Consider the following 21,552-nt stretch of genomic DNA (forward strand, 5'->3'; position numbering starts at 1 on the left):
ATCTTCCCCGCATGCCCTTCACATGCTATCACTTGCCACACCGATTTTACATAAGTGAGCTCCTAGTCCTATGTGTGCCGTTATGATACCTATAGCTATACTGACCTGCTTCTTGCTTACTTTCAGTAATAACCTCGTCTTTTCACGATCTGGATCCCCCCATAGAATTTTCGCCGTCCTACCGACCGTTTCGCTGTTCCACGATGTTGCATGCGCATTCGTCGCCCACTCCTTTAACTCGGACTACGTCGACCCAAAAGGCTTCGGGTTAACCAAGTTTATTGACGGCAGTCCTCTGGCCTTCACCACCAAATCGTCTGCACTTTCATTTCCCCTTACTCCGTTATGGCCCGGCACCCAAACGATGCGGATTTTGCCATCTTCAGAGAAGGTGTTAATCGCCTTCATACACTGCAAGACTGTTCGTGACCTTACCGTCCTGGTTGTTATTGCGCTTATGGCAATTTTACTGTCCGTAAAGATGTTCACACTCGACGTCCTCGCGTTAGAACCACACCACTTCACGCATTCCATGATCGCTCGGATCTCCGCCTGCAGGACCATATTATGGTCAGGCAGTCTAAAACAGATCTCAGTCCCTGGGTTCTCAATATAAACCCCCAGGCCCACTCTGCCCTCTAGCTTTGATCCATCCGTGTAACATGATCTTCCAGATGGCAATACTAGGGTTCCGTCAATCCAAGACTGTGCCGATGACAGATGAACTTCAAGGTTCATCTCAGGTATCCGATCGGAAACTTCTTCCCTTCCTTCCAGGTTTCCTATCGTCGCCTCGATTATACCGCGATGGTATGAGCTGCTCCCATCCTCAATCCATTCTCCCATCGCCTTAAGTCTCATAGCCGCAGTGGCTGCCTCAAACTTAATCTGTATGTCAATGGGTCGGATATTTAGAATAGTCTCCAGTGCCCTAGTGGGCGTGGTCCTCATCGCTCGCCATGGGTACATGTTTTCGTTAATGAAGAATATAGGCGTCGTGTGAACGCTGTATGACGACGATAGCATTGTTACACTTGTTAAAATACAACGGTTGCGTTGGCTAGGCCATGTTGTCAGAAAGGATGAAGAAGCTCCAGCAAAGAAGTCTTTTGAAGGCAAACACGGTGGTACACGCAAACCGGGAAGACCAAAAGCCCGATGGAAAGATCAAGGGGCGGAAAACCTCTCGAAACTTAGTGTCAGAGATTTTAGAATGAGCGCAGAAGATCGAGGCGCTTAGAACGCTATTCTACGTTCGGCTAGTGCAACAAATGTTCTGTCATAACCAATTTAAGTAAAGTAAAGTACAAATCCCATTAAAGTTGCTGCATTTTTTTCCTACTATCCCTTGTTGGATAGTAGGAGTTTCAGTTTTGATAGGCTGACTTACTTCTTTATTGGCTCCTAATGCTAATTTGATTTGATTTCAAATTCTTGAGTTGCCATTCGATAAATTATGCTTATCTGGCTGGCTGGTTGACTGACTGATTTGACTTCAAATTCTTGAGTTGCCAGAGAGGCATACTGGCTTTTGCTTATAAAGATAAACACCTTGAAATATGTGAACCATCGCAGTGTGTAGGATAAGGAGATACATCATATACTTGTTTGCATTGGCATTTAATCAAAAGACAAGATTAAATGATCATTTTCACACGAAATGGAATGAATGTATTGATATTATTAAAAATTTTTTTCTTTTATAAACGCCTTAAAGTATGCAGCGATTGCATTCAACCCCTATTTCTTCTTCTCAACCTAATGGCACGATTCCTGGCTATTCTTCTTAATCTCAGGTTTCTTCTACGCTGAGCCTCAGAAATGCCTCTTCTGGGAGGCTGTTTGGATCCCCCACCCCCAGCGGGAGTCTCTTCCTCTGGCGGAGTTTCTTCTTCGGGGGTGTTTCCTCCTCAGGAGGGGTTTCTTCTTCAGGGGGAGTTTCCTCCTCTGGTGGGGTTTCTTCTTCGGGTGGGGTTTCTTCTTCAGGTGGAGTTTCTTCCTCTGGAGGAGTTTCTTCCTCTGGTGGAGTTTCTTCCTCTGGAGGAGTTTCTTCCTCCGGAGGAGTTTCCTCCTCTGGTGGAGTTTCCTCCTCTGGTGGAGTTTCCTCCTCTGGTGGAGTTTCTTCCTCTGGTGGAGTTTCTTCCTCTGGTGGTGTTTCTTCCTCTGGTGGAGTTTCTTCTTCCTGACTCACCACCACTGCCACAAAGGCGAACAGCAGCAATAACTTAAAAAACTTCATTTTGGAATTTTTTCAAATTCCGCAGATGCAAGTAGTATAGCCTACCAGAACCCACTGACTTTTGATACACCATCTGCTCCAAAGTTCGATATTTATACAAAATGCGTTAAGAAACATAAAATTGAAAAACAAAATGCAAATGACATTGAAGAACAACTTGGGGGAAATACATACTTTTAGTGAATTGAAAATTTTCCATTTTATCTGAGCCAAACAGTCTAGGTAAATAAGCCAAAGCTACATATTTATCACCATAACAATGCCTTATTTCGATCATATAGCTAAGTCTGTTAGACATTCGCCAATATTTGTGAATTTTTTTCGCGTAGCAAACAAAAAAATTTAAAAACAAAATTGAAGCGCAGATGTTGGCAGATGATATGCACAATAATAGTTTGAACATTCAAAAACATATTGAATCATTTAAATCAATTTCAAATTACTACCAGTGTGGCAAAACTTAAAATGGAAAAGTTTGTCTGGATCAACAAATTGTCGGTTCTATAGAGTCATAAATGGCAAAAAGTAATTAAAACCCTCTGAATGCGATCGAAGAAGTAAGACTTGCCTTTGCTGAGATCATTTAGTTTGAGAGAGTTAATAGTGCAAGTACTACTTAGATTCACTTGGATCATCAAATTCACTTGGACTATCTTTACAAGGACTACTATGTGAATTTTTGACGTAACCATGAAAAATTTTATCTTAAATAATGGTTTTTTTTCTTATTTTTTCAAAGTAACCTTCTGCATGATTTATACACTTTTGCATGCGCACAAAGCAATTGTTTAAGCACTTTTCCACTCTGAATGAGACTCCTCCAAAGCGCTTCAACATCATTTACTGGCTATGAAAATCGTTGAACACGTATTTTTATCTTAAGTCATTGGGTGCCAAGTCAGGGCTGTTCACGTTCGTGCTGTGGCGTGGTTTGGTCTGCTCTGTGATTTTGATAGCAACCCCGATTTTGGTTTTGAAGTGGCCACTATGTCTTCAGGCGTGGGATATTTCTTCTAATCGTTGCTTACATGGCGCACTCGCTGGATTAGTTTAAGGAAATTATGAATGTTTTGTAATTAAATAGTTACTAGTTGCTATAATCGTTGAAGTGGACGGACGTACATTCTTCAAATAAACAAATTTGTTAATTTCGCTGAATTTGAAACCGCTGCTTGTTATTTCCGACGCGAAAAAGTGAAACACGTTTAAGTTTCCTGGTTTTGGCACGCGCACTAAATAACCGTGTATTATTAAAAGAACCTTTTTTTTTGCCTGGTTTGCCTTTGTTGGTTCCAGTGGTGTTCCACCAGTGTTTGGTTTAATTGTTGTTGGGATTTTGCCCTTTTGTTTTGCCGCGTAACATAGGTCCTTCGAGCCGGATACGTTGGAATACGAGGATCACTTTTAATCTCTCCCACAGATTTTGGCCAAATCAGGTAATATTATCGGTTTATTGGTGCGTACTAACCTTTTTATTAACAAAAGTAAAGTTGTTAATAAAATTTATTTGTTGTTGAGTACCCCATTTTTTAATCCTAAAAGGTGTGGATCTGGCAACGACGTCACAGCTGATCGACGTATTGATACAAAATACCAACAAATAACATTAAATTACTCGTTGGTCTTCTTCTTGTTATTCTGCTTTATTTTGGTTTTTCGCTTTGGAGCAAAATTTCTTTGTTGAATGTTTAATTAAAACAAAGACATACCGCAAAATAAAGGAGAAATGTAAAAAAAAAAAAAAAATATTAATAATAACAAATCTAATTGGTGCCTGTGCAAGATAAATGGTTGTGTTTTTATTTTTCATTTATCTTTGTTGACAGCTGTTGACATTTTGTACTGTTGGTAAAGGAGACTTCTAATAACAAGTTGCTTCGTCCATTACTTTTGGTTTTGGTTTGCATTGAATTTGTTATAATTAAATTGCTATTTTAGTAAAATTTCGCTGTTTTTGGTTGGAAGTGCTACAATTGCAACCAGTGTTTTTAATTCTTGTATGGAAAAGAGTTATTTTTTATATTTTTATCTAGCCGAAGAATTTTCGTTTGTCCACATTCTTTTTAGCAAGCTGTCTAAGTAAAGTGGAGACGTATAATCAGAAGTTGATTCGTCCTTCTCATATATTTCACTTGTATTTCGTGGACAATTATTTAATTTGCTATTTTCCACAAGTTTCGCTATACTTGGATAATTTAGCAAGGCCTTGGTGAGCGTTTTGGGAAAAGTGCTTCAGTGAAAATAGCATACCCCTATATATTATTGTGGAAATTTTTTTTTTTTCTTTTTCTTTGCTAACAATTGGTCTTCGTTTTACATACCTGACATTCTCTGTAGTAAGAGACTTATCATAAGAAGTTGATTCGTCCCGCAATTTTATTTAATTGGTAATTATTTTTATTTGTGGCTTCCTTGCTAGTTTTCACCAAATTTCGTTGCCCTCGGACATTTATCGGGATTCGGTGATCAGTTTGGTCTTGTTTAGGTGAAACATGGCAGAGTCGAAATTTTTCATTAAATTTAGGAAACTTGTGGCAGTATTCCTCGATTTCGAGAATGAATACAATGCTACGAACAACGACGATCATACCATGTTTACTGTGGAACTGCGGAAGGCAGAACTTAACAGGCTTTGGAATAGGATAAACACAGCTTATGAGAGTTTCAGTGTTGAATGCGATGGGTCGGAGAATGAAGAAGAGGCTTCACGTTTATATAGGCAGTGTAGAGAAGCCTACATCAGTTGTGCAGCACAAATGGGTGAGTTGTCCCAGTCATTCGCTAACCATTCCACTTTGTCGTCAACAATGGCTAGTCCTCACCAAGTCCAACGGAGAGAACCTTTGGAAAATAGATTTTTGGACCATCGTTTGCGTTTGCCACCCTGCACCACTGAAGTTTTTCACGGTGACTACTTGTCATGGCCTTCGTTTAGAGATATGTTTACAGCCGTATACATTGATTGTAAATCCATTACACCTGTTGAGAAGCTGTTCTATTTGCGTCAAAGTACTCAGGGGGAGGCTTTGGAAATAGTTAAAAAATCCCCTTTGACGAATGATGGGTTTGAGAACGCATGGTCCAATCTTAAAAGTCGATATGAGAACAAGAGAATATTGGTCAATAGTCAGTTGAAGATTCTTTTTAATCTTGGATCGGTTAAATCCGAGTCAGCAGGGGAGATAAATCGCCTTCAGCGGGACATCAATAATTGTATTACCGCTTTGAAATTGCATGAAATCGATATACACAGTTGGGATCCAATTTTTGTATTTTTGTGCTCAACCAAGTTACCAACTAATACTTTATCGCTTTGGGAGCAGACTGTTAGAAATAAGACGGAGATTTCAAAGTGGTCGGATCTGGACGATTTTCTGACAGCTAGATTCCAGTCTTTGGAAACAGTGTATGACCTGACACATTCCCATGAGGTTAAACCGACGGATACAAAGGATTCTCACGAAGCTTCCCGGTCCAGCAGCAAGGTAAAGTCGTACCAGACTAATATGGATAAAAGATTGTGTTTTGTGTGTTCACAAGATCATGTTGTGAAGTCCTGCCCAAGGTTTTTAGAAATGAATCAAGAGCAAAGGTTTATTACTGTGAAAAGGAATAATCTTTGTTTGAATTGCTTCAGCAGTAATCATAAGCTAAATCAGTGTACAAGCAAATTTAGTTGCTCGAAATGCAAATTGAGGCATCACACTCTCTTGCATAAAGAATCTAGACAGCTGGATACTGAAGACATGGTGAATTTGGAGGCTCAGCCTGGTACGAGTCGGTTTGCGGCCCAGAACGCTGCGAGTGATGAATCCAGGGTACAAAATTGTTTCGTATCTACTCGGAAGCAGGTGCTTTTGGGGACGGCCATTGTTCACATTGAGGTTAATGGAACTGTTTTCTCGGCAAGGGCGTTGATTGATTCTGGCTCTCAGGCTACATTTATTTCCGAGAAACTACAACGACGACTTAATCTCCCTGTAAGAAAGGTCAATGCCAGGGTGTCAGGTTTAAATAATGCATTAGCGGGATCAGCGGAGAAACAATGTGAATTTTCTTTGAAGTCTCCTCATAATGTGGGTTTTGAGGTGCAAGTTTCTAGTTTAGTTCTGCCACGATTAACGGGACGTCTGCCTGGTCACACTCTTGACATTCCAGATTCCTTTTCGTTGGGCGATCTTCCTTTGGCCGACCCGAAATTCGGTAGGAGTGATCAAGTGGACATATTAATTGGCGGTGATATCTATCCTCAGATCTTGCTGGGTGGTGTTCGGCAAAACGTACTCGGGTCTCTTGTGGCCCAGGAAACTATTTTTGGCTGGATACTTACAGGGCCGATTTCTGACTCAAGTCCTGGGACATTTACTACCTGTGTCTCATTTTGCACTGCGGTCGAGCTAGACAGGCTTTTGGAGAGATTTTGGTTAGTAGAGGAACCACCCAAGGTTTTCAAATACAGTCCAGATGATGAATATTGTGAAGACGTCTACAAAAGTACTACTACAAGGTTGCCGGATGGTCGATATGTTGTATCGCTACCTTTTAGACCTCAATTTGCAAATGGGAAGGGTCTTGGTCTTTCCAGGACGAAGGCGTATCGCCAGTTTTTGAGAAATGAGGTGTCATTGTGTAATAAACCGGAATTTAAGTCCACATATGACGGTGTCCTTGATGAATATGTGCTATTAGGCCATATGACGGAGATCCCTAAAATTCAAGAGGATTTGAATTCTTTTTATCTTCCCCATCATGCAGTAATTAAACCTGAGAGCACTTCCACAAAGGTAAGGGTAGTCTTTAATGCCTCTTGTAAAACTTCCACCGGCTTGAGTTTAAACGACACTTTGTACCCTGGTCCCATTCTGCAAAATGACCTACTGTTGTTGATAATACGATGGCGTTTTTATCGGTTTGTTTTTAATGGGGACATCGAGAAGATGTACCGTCAAATTTGGCTACATAAGGAACATACAAGATTCCAGAGAATAGTTTTTCGCAAGGATCCCAAGGCTGTTTTAAAAGATTTTGAGTTAAAAACTGTAACATTTGGTGTTAATTGTGCACCATTTTTGGCCATTAGAACCCTGTTACAGTTGGCCTCAGATGTTGAGAAGGAGCTGCCTTTGGCAGCTAAGATATTGCGTCATATGATGTATGTGGATGATGCTCTCGCGGGAGCACACGAAGTGACACTGGCTATAGCGGCTAGGGACCAATTGATTCAAGCCTTGTCCTCTGCTGGGTTTTCTATGAGGAAGTGGACCGCGAATGATGAAAAAATTCTGCAGGGATTACCATCTGGCCACCGTCTTAGTGAGAATTTTTTGGAAATCGAAGACGAGAGTAATGCCAAGACGTTGGGTATAAGGTGGAACGCCAAGGGTGATTTCTTCTATTTTTCAGTCAAGCCAATTCAAATGAAGCTGAATTTTACGAAAAGAGAAGTTTTATCTATAATTGCCAGTTTATTTGATCCTGCTGGTTGGCTTGGTCCCGTTATTGTTGTTGCCAAGATCTTGATGCAGCAGATTTGGGGTGAAGGAATTGGTTGGGACCAGGAATTGACTGAGAGGAGCCACAATATGTGGAATCAGTTTATTTGTGACTATGTGTCATTGAATCACATTAGGATTCCAAGGTGGGTGGGGTTTCACCCTAGCGCTCAAGTAGAACTTCATGGATTTTCGGACGCTTCAGAAAAGGCTTATGGAGCTTGCATTTATGTACGAGTTGTGGATGGTGGATCCGTACAGGCTCATTTATTACTGGCTAAATCGAGGGTAGCCCCTCTGAAGATTGTTTCGCTGCCGAGGTTAGAACTTTGCGGAGCTCTTTTGTTGGCAGATTTAATGGGAGTCGTTAGAATCGATTTGTGTTTAGATGAGAAGAACACTAAATTTTATTGTTGGTCCGACTCTATGATTGTTCTTGCTTGGCTCCAAAAACCACCTAGCTCATGGACGACCTTTGTTGCAAATAGGGTGTCGAAAATTCTTGATAAGGTTGGAAAGGACAACTGGAGACATGTCCGATCAGAGTGTAATCCTGCTGACCTGATTAGCAGGGGTGTTCGCCCTCAAGATCTTATAGATGAGACCCTATGGTGGCAGGGACCGTCTTGGCTACAATCTCCTAATAGCCAGTGGGACAAGAGCAACGTTGACTTTGCTACAGAGGAGGAGGAACGGAAGGTGAAACTCTTCTCAACTTTCATTAAGGATTATGAGGAAATTCTTGACAGGTTCTCATCCTATGCCAGGGCATTGCGTGTAATGGCTTATGTTTTTCGGTTCATTGACTGTTTAAATGGCCGGAGGAATTTTTCGCAGACATCAGTGAGTTCGGAGGAGCTCCAGCTTTCGAAAGAACGTCTGGTTGTTGTTGCCCAAAAGGTTTATTTCACTGACGATTACTATAGATTGTTGAATAATCAATCGATTTCAAATAGAAGTCATTTACTTTGCTTAAACCCATTTATTGATCCGAAGGGCCTGATGCGCGTTGGCGGCCGGCTGGATAATGCCACTTCTCTGTCGTATAGTGAAAAGCATCCTTTGATTTTGCCCTATAACTGTAGAATATCGAGGCTTCTGATAGTCTTCGTACATCAAATGACGCTGCATGGTGGTAATCAATTGATGCTTAGAGTTTTGAGAACGGAATTTTGGATACCCCGGGTTAAGAATTTGATTCGATGGGCCATAAATCGTTGTAGAATTTGTTCAATAATGGCAAAAAAGACACGTTGTCAGTTAATGGCGTCTTTGCCAGTCTCTAGAACAATACTTGACAGGGCCTTTACTCGAACTGGTGTGGATTTCGCAGGGCCATATGATATAAAGAACTATACAGGTCGAGCATGTTTGATAACGAAAGGATACGTGTGTCTTTTTATATGTTTTGCCACAAGGGCTGTCCATTTAGAAGCAGTTAGTGACTTATCGTCAACAACCTTCTTGGCAGCTTTCTCCCGTTTTGTTTCCCGCCGGGGTTGCCCCAAGGAAATGTATTCGGACAACGGCACTAATTTCGTTGGAGCTTCGAAGACTTTGAAATCCGAGTTTCGGGAATTTCTTAAGGTGATTGGCCCTCAACTAACGGGATCATATGCGACACAGGGCATCAGTTGGCATTTTAATCCAGCAAGCGCACCACATATGGGCGGTTTGTGGGAGGCTGGAGTGAAATCTTTCAAGCATCACTTTAGAAGAATAGCGGGTAGTCTTAAATACACCTTCGAAGAATTTTCAACACTCTTGGCCCGTATTGAGGCTTGCCTAAATTCGCGGCCACTTTGTCCTATATCTGATGATGTATCTTGTTTGGACGCGCTGACACCAGGACATTTTTTGATAGGTGGGCCCATTTTAGCTCCCCCCGAACCAGACATTCGAGAGGCACCTGAATCAATTGTCAACCGTTGGCAAAGGGTTAAGGCTTTAAATCAGCTCTTGTGTCTCCGGTGGAAGAATGAATACTTGAAGGAACTAACGAGAAGAAATAAGTGGAAAAATCCTGACGACAATGTGAAAGTGGAGGATATGGTAGTTATTAAGGAGGACAACATCCCACCGAATGAATGGAGATTAGGTCGTGTCACTAAGGTGTTACCAGGCGTCGATCAGCTGGTGCGTGTTGTAGAGGTCAAGACCGAACGTGGCCTGATAGTGAGGCCAGTAGTAAAACTGGTCGTCCTACCCTCTAATTAGAACTTATTTACTTTATTTTAGAATCATGGTTAAAGCAAAAAAATACAATGTCGACAATCGGGCCGGCAAAAAACGCATAGTTTGCCGTGTTTGCCTTAAGGACCACCCTCTGCGATTCTGTCGTAAGTTTTTGGATATGGATTATGCGGAACGAATGAAAATTATTTCGATATATCAGCATTGCGCTGGATGCCTAGCACATGATCATACATGGCGCACATGTGAAAGTACTGGCAAGTGTCGCAAATGTGGCGATATGCATCACACGCTTCTACACAAACCTGGACCTCGTTCGTCCACTGTGATGGCGTATCATGATGGTGCTAGGCAAGGACCACAACCTTCGTCCAAGACCCCGTCGAAGAAGGGACCTCGTCCGTCCCAATCTTCACATCAGCATGATGGACCTAGTTCGTCCAGACGTGCAACCAATAGGGGACCTAGTTCGTCCCGCGGTAATCGGCACAAGAGACCTAGTTCGTCTCAACATGCCCCCAAGGACAAACCTTCGAAGGAGGTAGTACCTTTCGATGAACGGAGGCGTAAGCCGTACAAAGGTAAAAATGAGATGTCAACAGAGGTAATTCCGGCATACTGCCTACGAGAGACCATACTGCTGAAAGCGACCGCTGTAATAAAGATAGTTTGTGGGGATCGCTACATACATGAACGGGCCGTAATTGACCCAAGCATTGAGAGTTCTATTGTAGCTGAGTCTTTGGTAAGTCGAATGGGTCAAAGGGTGGTCCGAGTCGGAAACAAGACAAGATGTCTTCTTCAAATTCGAGGCAATCACGGGATGTCGGCAACAGTCGAAACATATGCTGAAGTGCGTCGTAATCACACAGTTGTGACTCCAAAGAAGTCCATTGATGTACGAATTGTTGATGAGTTTCCTGGTTTGCAATTGGCAGACGAGCATTTTTATACCTCAGCACCTGTGAGTATCACGTTGGGAGGAGATTTGTACCCAAAAATAATGCGGAATGGGGTCTTTGGTGGTGCACTGGGAAAACCTCTGGCACAATTCACAATTTTTGGATATGTGATATCAGGTTCTTACACTCCCTAGTTTCCTGTAAGACATCATGTATATGCTTTAACCATGGTACGATATAATACAATATTTTAAACCATTGCAGCCTACTTCAATTGGATTTTTTTCTCACTTCGGAACTTGGTGATTTGTTGGATTTTGAATTTTGATTTTTTTTTTCACATGAATGAATTTTGAAAATGCTGTTTTTTGTGTAATATAGTTGAATTGCCTCATGAATTAAATATGAAATCAATGTGCTTTTTCTAGTTGGCACTGATGTGAACAACGCATTAATTCTTTTTTTTTCTTTTTGCTGTTTTATTTTCCTTGCTTTTCGAGTTATTTTCAGAGCTTTCGGATACCGCAAGACTGAAAGGTGGCCGGGATGTTCACGTTCGTGCTGTGGCGTGGTTTGGTCTGCTCTGTGATTTTGATAGCAACCCCGATTTTGGTTTTGAAGTGGCCACTATGTCTTCAGGCGTGGGATATTTCTTCTAATCGTTGCTTACATGGCGCACTCGCTGGATTAGTTTAAGGAAATTATGAATGTTTTGTAATTAAATAGTTACTAGTTGCTATAATCGTTGAAGTGGACGGACGTACATTCTTCAAATAAACAAATTTGTTAATTTCGCTGAATTTGAAACCGCTGCTTGTTATTTCCGACGCGAAAAAGTGAAACACGTTTAAGTTTCCTGGTTTTGGCACGCGCACTAAATAACCGTGTATTATTAAAAGAACCTTTTTTTTTGCCTGGTTTGCCTTTGTTGGTTCCAGTGGTGTTCCACCAGTGTTTGGTTTAATTGTTGTTGGGATTTTGCCCTTTTGTTTTGCCGCGTAACAGGGCTGTACGGCGAATGAACAAGAAATTCAACGGTCAAAACGGAGCTAATTTGAGACGATGTGTGAGAGCTCGAATTGTCATGGTGAACAATGATTAGTGTGCTCTTGTCTATTTTTCGAATTTCTCCCAATTCTTCAGGCAATCAAATTATGATGTGGCACTCAGAAATGGCCGTCCTGCGTTGTTTAAGCGGATCAGTCGCCACATGACCAGTTTTGCCGACGAAACTAGCGACCATTTGCTACGAAGTGCCTCGACCCCGAACAACTTTCGTTAGATATGGCTCGACCTTGAAGACCCAAGCGATCGATTGTGATTTTGTTTCGAGCTCATATCCCTAGATCCACGATTCGCCAATTGTGACGATCTTATGAAAGTATTTTGAAGCACCGCGTACTTAACTTATTCTAAATTTTTTTCCCACTGAACGACACGAGCCTTTTTCTAATGAGAACAAATCTTTTATACGGCAAGGTGTTCATGCAATATCGAATGTATGCTGGTGAAAGAAACGCCCAAGAATGTCTCTTTATGACGGTATGTTGCATGCCATTGTTATACCCACCACCATAGAATGGGGGTATACTAATCCAGTCATTCCGTTTCTAACACCTCGAAATATTCGTCTAAGACACCATAAAGTATATATAATATTGATCATTTCGACGTTCTGAACCGATCTAGCCATGTCCGTCCGTCCGTCCTTCCGTCCGTCTGTCGAAATCACGATAGAGGTCGAATGCGAAAAGCTAGCTGCCTAAAATTTTGGACAGAAACTACGTATCGATGTAGGTAGTTGGGGATTTTAAATGTGCCATATCGGTTCAGATTTAGATATAGCTCCCATATAATCCAATCTTCAGATTTTACGTCTTGAGCCCCTGAAAGCCGCACTTGTCCGATTTAACTGAAATTTTACACGTGCACATCAACTCTGCCAAGTACGGTCCAAATCGGTCTATAAGCTCCGGATTTAACTTTCTTAGCTTTTACAAGCAGCAATTTTCGACCAATTTGGCTCCCGACTTGACTTCTTTAGCCCTTACAAGCCGCTACATTTGTCCGATTTGGCTGAAATTTTGCATGTAGTGTTCTGTTAGGACTTCCAACAACTGTACCATGTTAAGTCTAAATCGGTCTATAACCTGATATAGCTCCCATATAAACCGATCTCACGATTTGACTTCTAGGGTCCTTACAAGCCGCAATTTTTGTCCGATTTGGCTGAAATGTTGCATGCGGTGTTCTTGTACGACTTCCATCAACTGTACCAAATACGGTCCAAATCAGTCTATAACCTGATATATCTCTCATGTAAACCCGTCACTCGATCTTCCTTGTTCGGTTCCTAGAAGCTTTAATTTTTTGCTGATTTGACAGAAGTTTGGAATCTTAAATATAAAAATCAATTTGTGTTTGTTTGTTTGTATGTTCCTTATAGACTCATAAACGGCTGAACCGATTTTCTTGAAATTTTTACAGATGGTGCATGATGATCCGTGGTAAAAATATGGTACTCTATTTTTTTGATATCTGAAGGGGAGCGGACGCTCCCCCTTACCCTAATTTTCAGAAACGCCAGATCTCGGAGACGAGTGGTGCGATTTAAGCGAAATTTTGTGTGCTCTCATATAGTACCCTAAAAATAAAAAATATTGGTATTTAAATTTCGGATGGGGTACCTAGGGGGGCCGCCCCACCCTAAAACCTACCAAACATATATTAACACCAATCACGACAATATGGAATTCAAATGAAAGGTATTTAAGATAAGAAAACGTATCTGATATCCAATTGTCGGACCAAGTGCTAAGGGGATCACCCCAACCCCCAAAACACCCTTAAATCGAACATATTTACCGACCATGGCAATATGGGACTCAAATGAAAGGTATTTGCGAGTAGAATACGAATCTGATATCCAAATGTGGGACCAAGTGTTTGGGGGGCCGCCTCTACCCAAAAAACATCCCCTTAAATGGGAAAATTTACGACCATAGCAATATGGGGTTCAAATGAAAGGTCTTTGGGAGTAAAGCACGAATCTAATGTCAATATTCGGGAAAAGTGTCTATGGGGACACCCCACCCCCACAACACCACCCAAATAGGAAGTATTTGCTGACTATTGCAATACGAGGCTCAAATAAGAGGGTTTTTAGAGTCGAACACGAATCCGATATATATTTTCAAGGCCAACTCACTGAGTGGCCGCCCATCCCCCAAAACACCCCCCAAGCCGGTCATGTTTGCCGACTATGGAAATATGGGGCTCAAATTAAAGGTATTTGGGAGTAGACCACGTATCTGTTATCAACATTAGGGACCAACTGTTAGTCAAGCGATATACTATTTTCGTATCATGGTATTTCACTAAAAGCTCTTTTATTGTCGAAAATAAATATTCCAAGGAAACTTTTGTTCCATATAAAGTAAAAGAAGGCGCAGCGGTGCGGGCCCGGATCAGCTAGTGTAAAATAAATGTATACCCTTCAATTAAATTTATTTTGTAAAATTTTAGCAGAATCCATGGGGGTGGGTTCCCAAGATTCGGCCCGGCCGAACTTAGCCCGCTTTTACATGTTTCAATATATCTTCGCACTGAACGACACGAGCCTTTTTCCAACGAGAACATAGCTTTTATACGGCAAGGTGTTCATGCAATATTGTTTGTATGCTGGTGAGAGAAAAGCCCAAGGATGGCTCTTTATCACGTTATGTTGCATACCAATGTTGCATTATAAGTTCACTCACACGCATCGACATTCTATGGCACAACGGCCATTTGTGGACGACCCCATGGAATTCGATTTTGAGTGAGCGTCATTCACGACTGAATTCATTAAAACGGTGCTAAAGCAGGGTGCTTCATTGCCACACAAAGATGCACTCTTGTCGTGATAATCCACTTCAAACGTTGTTTAAAATGGTCGCAGAAAAATCTTCAAAAATGTTCTCTGTCACAATGACCGTGTGTGGATGACCTTCACGGCATTCAACTTTAAGCCAGCGTCAGTCACGACTGAATTCATTAAACCAGTTCTTCATAGTGCTAAAGTATGGAGCTTCATCGCCATACAAGAATTTCAGATCCGCAAAACACACTTTTGTCGTGATAATCCATGTCGAAGGTTGTTAAAAATGGTCACACGAAAATGTTCACGAGTTACTTCCGTTTTTTGTCAAATACATTTTTCAAGTCACTGTAAACAATACAAGTGATGGTCGTCCGTCAAAATGTCGAACTTTCCAATGGTCATGTCAGATTGCAACTGGCAACATTTAGTGTTGCCTATGTCAAAAACTTGTATAGCAGCCCTCGTATTTAAACATACCCTTGAGGCTAACACAAAATTTTCTAACTTTTTCATGTTGAATACTACCGTACAAATTTTGCGAACCATGGTTAATTTAGGCTTTTATGTGTTTAAATCCAGCGAAACAATTTTTGTTCCAACCCTGCGGGAGATGTGTAGTTAATTGCCCCAAATATAACGGCCATAAACTGGTTACCAGTCACAGTACATATCATACAGCGAATGAAAAGTTTCAATTGTCATAACTTCTGAATTTAAATTTTTTTCAAAAAGTCGTTTAATTATTGTTAAAAATTGCTTATTCATTAAATACATTTCCTAACTAATGTTAATTCCTAAAAAATACTTCCAAAGTATACTCATCCTTTTCGAACTGTCCCAGGACCTAACCTGCGGTGATAGAATGGTGGCAATTCGTCACCTCGAGCGACAAACCCTTATAAAAGTGATAGGTTTTTTCGATGTAAGGTGATGAGAACTGGGACCGGTCTCTATCACCACAGGACCTATCCCGTGGCAGGTTTGGGACCTGCCCCATTTCCTGTAGGGAATTTTAAGGATTCGAGCCAAATATCCTTATTTTAATTGGCTATGACAGAACATTTGGCTCATTTGACGAATGTAGAATCTGGTTCCAAGCACCTCGATCTTCTGCGCTCCTTCTATAGTCTCTGACATATAGTTTCGAGGTGTCTCTCACCACTTGATCTTTCTATAGGATTCTGGGCCCGCCTGGTTTGCGTGTACCATCGTAATCGCCTTCAAAAATCTTCTTCCCTGAAGCTTATTCATTCATTCTGACAACATGACCTAGCCAACGCAATTGTTTTATTGTGATAAGTTGAATCTTTCTCTCAAACACTCCAAGCACTGCCTCGTCTGCTTTCACAAGTACCCATGCCTCGAAACTATACAACAATACGAGTAGTATCAGTGTCTTGTATAGTGTGATCTTTGTCTACCGATAGATGGCCTTGTTTCTAAACTTCGTACTTAATCTAAAGTAGCATCTGTTTGCCAGTATTATTCTTTGCCTTATTTCAAAACTGGTGCTAATCGTTTCGGTTACGGCAGTGCCTAGGTAGATAACATTGCTGACTATCTCAAAGTTGTGGTTCCCAGCTTTCTCCATTTTCTTTACTTGATCGGTTGTACAGGGCGTTTTGGGAGTTGGTACCATCCATTTTGTCTTATCTTCATTTACTGCCAGACCCATTTTCATCGATTCTTTCACCATACTTTCAAAGGCTGCAGTTACTACTTCCGGTGACCGCCCTATGATATCGATGTCATTGGCATAGGCGAATAGCATTTGTTGTCTTGTGAGTAGTGTCCCATATCTATTCACATCTGCATCTCGTATAATCTTCTCCAGCAGGATATTAAAGAGATTACACTATATGATGTCTTTTTGTCTGAAACCTTGTTTGCTTTTAAATGGTTCCGAGAGATTCTTTCCTATTCTTACTGAGGAACGCGTATCAGCAAGTGTCATCCTGTAGAGTCTTATTAATTTTGCAGGGATACCAAACTCAGACATGGCTTGAAACACCTTTGAACGTAAAGGAATACTCCTTTGTAGTCAACAAAGAGATGGTGTTGATTTGTCCTTCTCGGGTCCTTTGCCAGGATTTGGCGCAGTGTGAATATCTGGTCTATGGTAAATTTACCAGGTCAAAAGCCGCATTGATAGGGCCCAGTTATCTCATTGGCTTTAGATTTCAATTTTTCACACAGTACGCTCAAGAGTATCTTGTATGCGTTATGTAGGAGACTTCTTCCTCTGTAGTTGACACATTCCGTCTTGTCTCCTTTCTTGTGTGTTGGATATTGTATGCTGCAGTCTAATCATCGGGTATTCGCTCTTCTTGACAGATCGCGCAGACAAGCCGATGCATACGCCTTATCAGCGTGTCGCCTCCGGTCTCAAATAATTTAGCGAGCAACCCGTTGGCTCCTGCTGCCTTGTTGTTCTTCTGTAGGGTCACAGCTACTTGGACCTCATTCTGACTAGGAGGTAAACATTCTATACCATCATCAGTGATTTGTTCTGCGGTATCCTCTTGGCCACCAACGTCGGACACTAACAGCTGGGTAAAATGTTCCTTCCATATCCTCAGCTTTGACTTTGCACCACGACTTTGACTTTGCACGAGAATGTACCTGTACCGGTTTGATGTTTGATTCTTTGGTAAGAATTTCCGGACTCCATTCTGACTCCTGTACATCTGAATTCGCTCATTATCACGTCTTTCCGTATCCTCTTTCTTTCTTCGGAATAGACGTTTCTCCTCTTTCTTTTTCTCCCCATATCTCTCCTTCATTTGGCGTTGCTACTGATTGCAGGGTTGCTTTGCATGCCGCTTTCTTAGCTTCAGTAGCATCTCGAGACTCTTGGTTGTACCAAGGGTTTCTTGGGGGAGGCTTCCGGTGCCCAAGTACGGATTTCGAGGCATATTCCATGAGTTGACAATGGATTGCCACAGTGCTGTTATATCATCGGGAAAGGGATAGTTTTCATCAAGCAGTTGGGTCAGTCGAGTGGAGTATGCCGTTACTTTCTATTGGGTTTGCAGTTTTTCATAGAGACACATATGTATACGTAAAGATGACATTCCAATTATTATTTTTTGAAAAATTCTTTTTTTTTTCAAACCCTCCACCATAGAATGGGTTTACTTATTTTGTTTTTCCGTTTAGTATACATAATCTTGATTTTTACACTCTTAAGTCGATGAATGCATGTCCGTCCGTCTATCCGTCTAACTTTCGAAGCAATAAAGCCAGGCGCTTTAAGCTTTGCATAAATGTTCCTACGTATAAGTGTAAGTCACTTGGGATTGTAAATAGGCCATATCGGTCCATGTTTTGATTAAGCCATATAAACTGTTTTGGGTCTTCACTTTTTGTCCCCTAGAGGGCGCAATTAGTGTTTTCTTTTGATTTCCATCGTTTTGCCCATGTCCAATGTAGACCATACCAAGGGCATGGAGGGAGGTCAAGGTGGTTTTTATCCCCAAGGCGGGAAGAATCGTTTTTGCTGAAAACAATGGAGAGACTGATTGACCTGAAGGTGAGAGGGAGGCTGACGATGGAGAACTTCAGTGAGGCACAACAATCATTCGTCAAAGGCAGGTCAGTGAAAACGGCCCTTCACGATGTGGTACAGGAGGTCGAGACGTCTCTCCGACGGAAGGTGTACACTTTGGCGGCCTTCTTTGATAATCAGGAGGCCTTCTTTGATAATCGATAGTCGCCGCACTGCACCGCACTGCGAATCACCCCATAATCTTCCAGTGGACCAATGACATGCTTTATGACTTGTTTGTTCCATGTATGGGAACATGGGAGATAGTGTGGTCAGAAGACGGGTGACCAGAGGAACACCCCAAGAAGGGATGTTCTCGCCGATTTTATGGAATCTCATGGCAATAAAAATCCTATTGGATAACGGTGGCGCTGGCACGAGGATTATCGCTTATGCCAACGATGTCGTGCTGCAGGTCCGATGCAGGTTTCTGTCGACGATCGATTGGAAACTCGGAACACCGATAAAAGAGTCCTCAAGGCACTGTGCGCTTTCTACTCTTGCAGGAGGATGTTCGGTAGGAAGTGGGGGGTAACCCTCAAGATGATTTATTGGATGTATAGGGCCTTCGTTGGACCAGTACTGACCTACGGAGCACAAGGATGTTGATAGGCCGCAGAGAAGAGTACGCGTGCGAGCGGGTTCGCAAAAGGTCCAGAGACTGGCCTGCGTCGGGAAGATCCGCATCGCCACTGAGATCCGCATCGCAGCCAGGCCTGGAAGCGATGCTAGATATGTAGTCCATTGAGTCCTATATTCAGAACAACACCGGCCAGATCGCGCTTAGCCTGAGGGAGCTCGGCATGCTGAAAGAGGATGTTTGCGGCCACAGTTTGATTCTGGGCGTCATGGATGTGGAGGTTAGACTGAGGAGGATCTCCGACTACCTGGCACCAGTGCCGACAGGGGTGAGGGCATTTTCCTGGGAACGACGAATGGAGAGCGAATGCTGTACTTGAGGAGAGTGAGACCTCGATCTACACCGATGGCTTCAAGTAGGAGTCAGGGACTGGATTGGGGGTCTACTCTGACCCACACAATATCGGTATGTCTCTGAGACTGCCGGAAAAGTGTATGGTTTTTCAGGCAGAGGTCTGTGCCATTACAGTAGCCGCAAGACAAATTCTGGTAATAGATTTACCGCCCCAAAAACTCAGGATTATTGTGGACAGTATGGGGGCGCTCAAGACCTTAGGGTCGAGGATGGTGAAATCAAGATGCGTGACGGATTGTTTGGAGTCCCTGGATAGGCTCCGGGTTCACAATGTAACGCCGACATGGGTTCCTGGACATGAGGGGATTCCAGAAACAAGAGGGCGGAAAGAGGGGTTCGTCTGCCCCAGGCGGGCCTGCCACCGTTCTTGCCTCGGTGGCGAGATGGGACTCGGTGGATGGTTGCCGGACTGCAAAGGAGCTCTGGTCGGTCATCGACCGGAAGAGAACGAGGGAGTTGCTGGCGTACGATGAGTAACTTAACAGGGGTTATAACCTGGAACTGTGCCATGGCGGCGCGCATGGGAATACCGCACAATGACTTCTGTAGGAGTTGTCTCGATGAGGATGAGACTATTGAGCATTTGCTGTGTTCATGTCCGAATCTGCAGGAACATAAGCTCTCCTTTCTGCGGAGCCGTTTCTTCTGCGATCTGGATGAATTTGCGAGCGTACCTCTGGTAGGTCTCCGGAGATTTGCTGAAGGAACAAGATGGTTCCGACATAACATACCCTGATATAACTCCCATATAAGCCGATCTCGCTATAGTGCTTCTGGAGCTCCTAGAGGGCGCAATTTTAATCCGATTTGGCTGAAATTTTGAACAATGACTTCCACTTTGCTCTCCAACACCCACACCTAAAGTGGTCTGAATTGGCCCAAAAACTGATATAGGTCCAACAGCATAGCAATTCTTATCCATTGTACTTTTTTGTCTCAGGTGATACCGGACAAAGAACTTGACAAATTCGATCCCTGATGGAGGGAATGTAAGATTCGGCCCGGCCAAACTTATCACACTTTTACTTCTTAGACTTAGCATTTTAACATAAAATCAAGTAAAAGCATTCGAAATTTTCGGCCGGGCGGAAGCTAATATACCCTCCACCATTAATCGCATATGTCAAGTTCTTTGTCTTGTATCTCTTTATAGACAAACAAAGGATAATGAATAAAATTTGCGATGCTATTAGAGATATATAAGGTTATGCAGCGATTCTGACCGTATTTGGCACATATATTGGGCGTCATAGGAAAAGTCACGGTGAAAGTTTCAGCCTAATTGGATTACAATATCGCCCTCTATGGGAGCTTTATCAGGTTTTTGATCGATGCAGACCATATTTAGCACATATATTGGAACAAGTTATTGTGGAAATTTTCAGGCAAATCGGATAATTACTGCACCTTTTAGGGGCTCAAGAAGTAAAATCGGGAGTTTGTGTGGAAGCTTTAGCTTATTAAGGCCGATTCAGACCATACTTAGCACATATATCAAAGGTCATTACAGAATTTGTTGTGCAAAATTTCAGCCAAGGCGGATAAGAATTTCGCTCTCAGTCAGTCAGCCGTTAACATCCGGAATCCGTTTATGTGGGAGCTATATCAAAACATGGATCGAAGTGGTCCATGTTTAGCATACTTTTCACAGACAGACGGACGGATATGGCTGGATTGACTTACAATTTCATGGCGAACAAGACTATGTATAATTTATGGGGTCTTGGACCAATATGTCGATGTGTTACAAACGGAGTGAAGAAGTTAGTATACCTAAACCTATGGTGGAGTGTATAAAACTAAACATTTAATGACGCTCCTTTCTATACCTTCTACTACAGGATGAGCGAATACAAGTAAGGCCCGAAGAGGTTTATAATCTAATATATCTCCAATTGCATAGTACTTCTTATTCTTTATCCTTTTCTTACCTTTAAGGAGATACCGGCTAAAGAATTTGATAAACGCGATCCATGATGGAGCGTATATGAGATTTGCTTGGTCGAACTTAGCACGCTTTTAGTTGTTAATTTTAATTTTTTATGGTTGGTAATTAAAAAAGCTTTGTGAAAATTGTGATATCTCTACAAATATTGGTGGCCGCTAAGCTTTTTTAATTTTGTGCGTAAGCGATTTGTAGTAAACGACTCTTGTTTGTATGGAAAATTTTAATGAAATTCATTTATATTTTATTTTTTTTTTCAGAACTATGAAATCCGCTACTAAACGATTGACAGGTAAGTCAAATCTACCGTAAAAACGGGGGCCGAATCTAAACCATTGACTGTTCAAATAAATTTATCAATATTTTATCGGTTCACAT

At 42.0% G+C, this 21,552-nt stretch overlaps 4 protein-coding genes across 5 annotated transcripts in view; 3 read left to right on the forward strand and 1 right to left on the reverse strand.

Annotated features, from left to right (window-relative positions):
• Positions 1-21,552, forward strand: part of LOC106095973 (serine protease gd) — a 277,246-nt gene that overhangs the window by 188,651 nt on the left and 67,043 nt on the right. For both annotated transcript variants that reach the window (XM_013263459.2, XM_059368101.1), the window contains exon 3: positions 21,435-21,466. The gene's annotated coding sequence lies outside the window, so the exon portion shown is untranslated. The remainder of the gene's footprint in view (positions 1-21,434; positions 21,467-21,552) is intronic.
• LOC106095977 (uncharacterized) lies at positions 1,793-2,239 on the reverse strand. The gene has a single exon (XM_059367255.1). It carries the CDS (start codon positions 2,237-2,239, stop codon positions 1,793-1,795), a length of 447 nt encoding a protein of 148 aa, XP_059223238.1.
• LOC131997316 (uncharacterized) lies at positions 3,371-11,277 on the forward strand. The gene is made up of 2 exons (XM_059368102.1): positions 3,371-3,675; positions 9,970-11,277. Exon 2 carries the CDS (start codon positions 9,974-9,976, stop codon positions 11,018-11,020), a length of 1,047 nt encoding a protein of 348 aa, XP_059224085.1. The 5' UTR covers positions 3,371-3,675; positions 9,970-9,973; the 3' UTR covers positions 11,021-11,277.
• LOC131997016 (uncharacterized) lies at positions 4,732-9,948 on the forward strand. The gene has a single exon (XM_059367256.1). It carries the CDS (start codon positions 4,732-4,734, stop codon positions 9,946-9,948), a length of 5,217 nt encoding a protein of 1,738 aa, XP_059223239.1.

The sequence above is a fragment of the Stomoxys calcitrans genome, chromosome 4 (assembly GCF_963082655.1).
Source record: "Stomoxys calcitrans chromosome 4, idStoCalc2.1, whole genome shotgun sequence".
Classification (NCBI taxonomy): Eukaryota; Metazoa; Arthropoda; class Insecta; order Diptera; family Muscidae; genus Stomoxys; species Stomoxys calcitrans.

Coding starts and splice junctions, on each gene's coding strand:
- LOC106095977 (XM_059367255.1), bottom strand. CDS start 2,239: ATGAAGTTTTTTAAGTTATTGCTGCTGTTCGCCTTTGTGGCAGTGGTG.
- LOC131997016 (XM_059367256.1), top strand. CDS start 4,732: ATGGCAGAGTCGAAATTTTTCATTAAATTTAGGAAACTTGTGGCAGTA.
- LOC131997316 (XM_059368102.1), top strand. CDS start 9,974: ATGGTTAAAGCAAAAAAATACAATGTCGACAATCGGGCCGGCAAAAAA.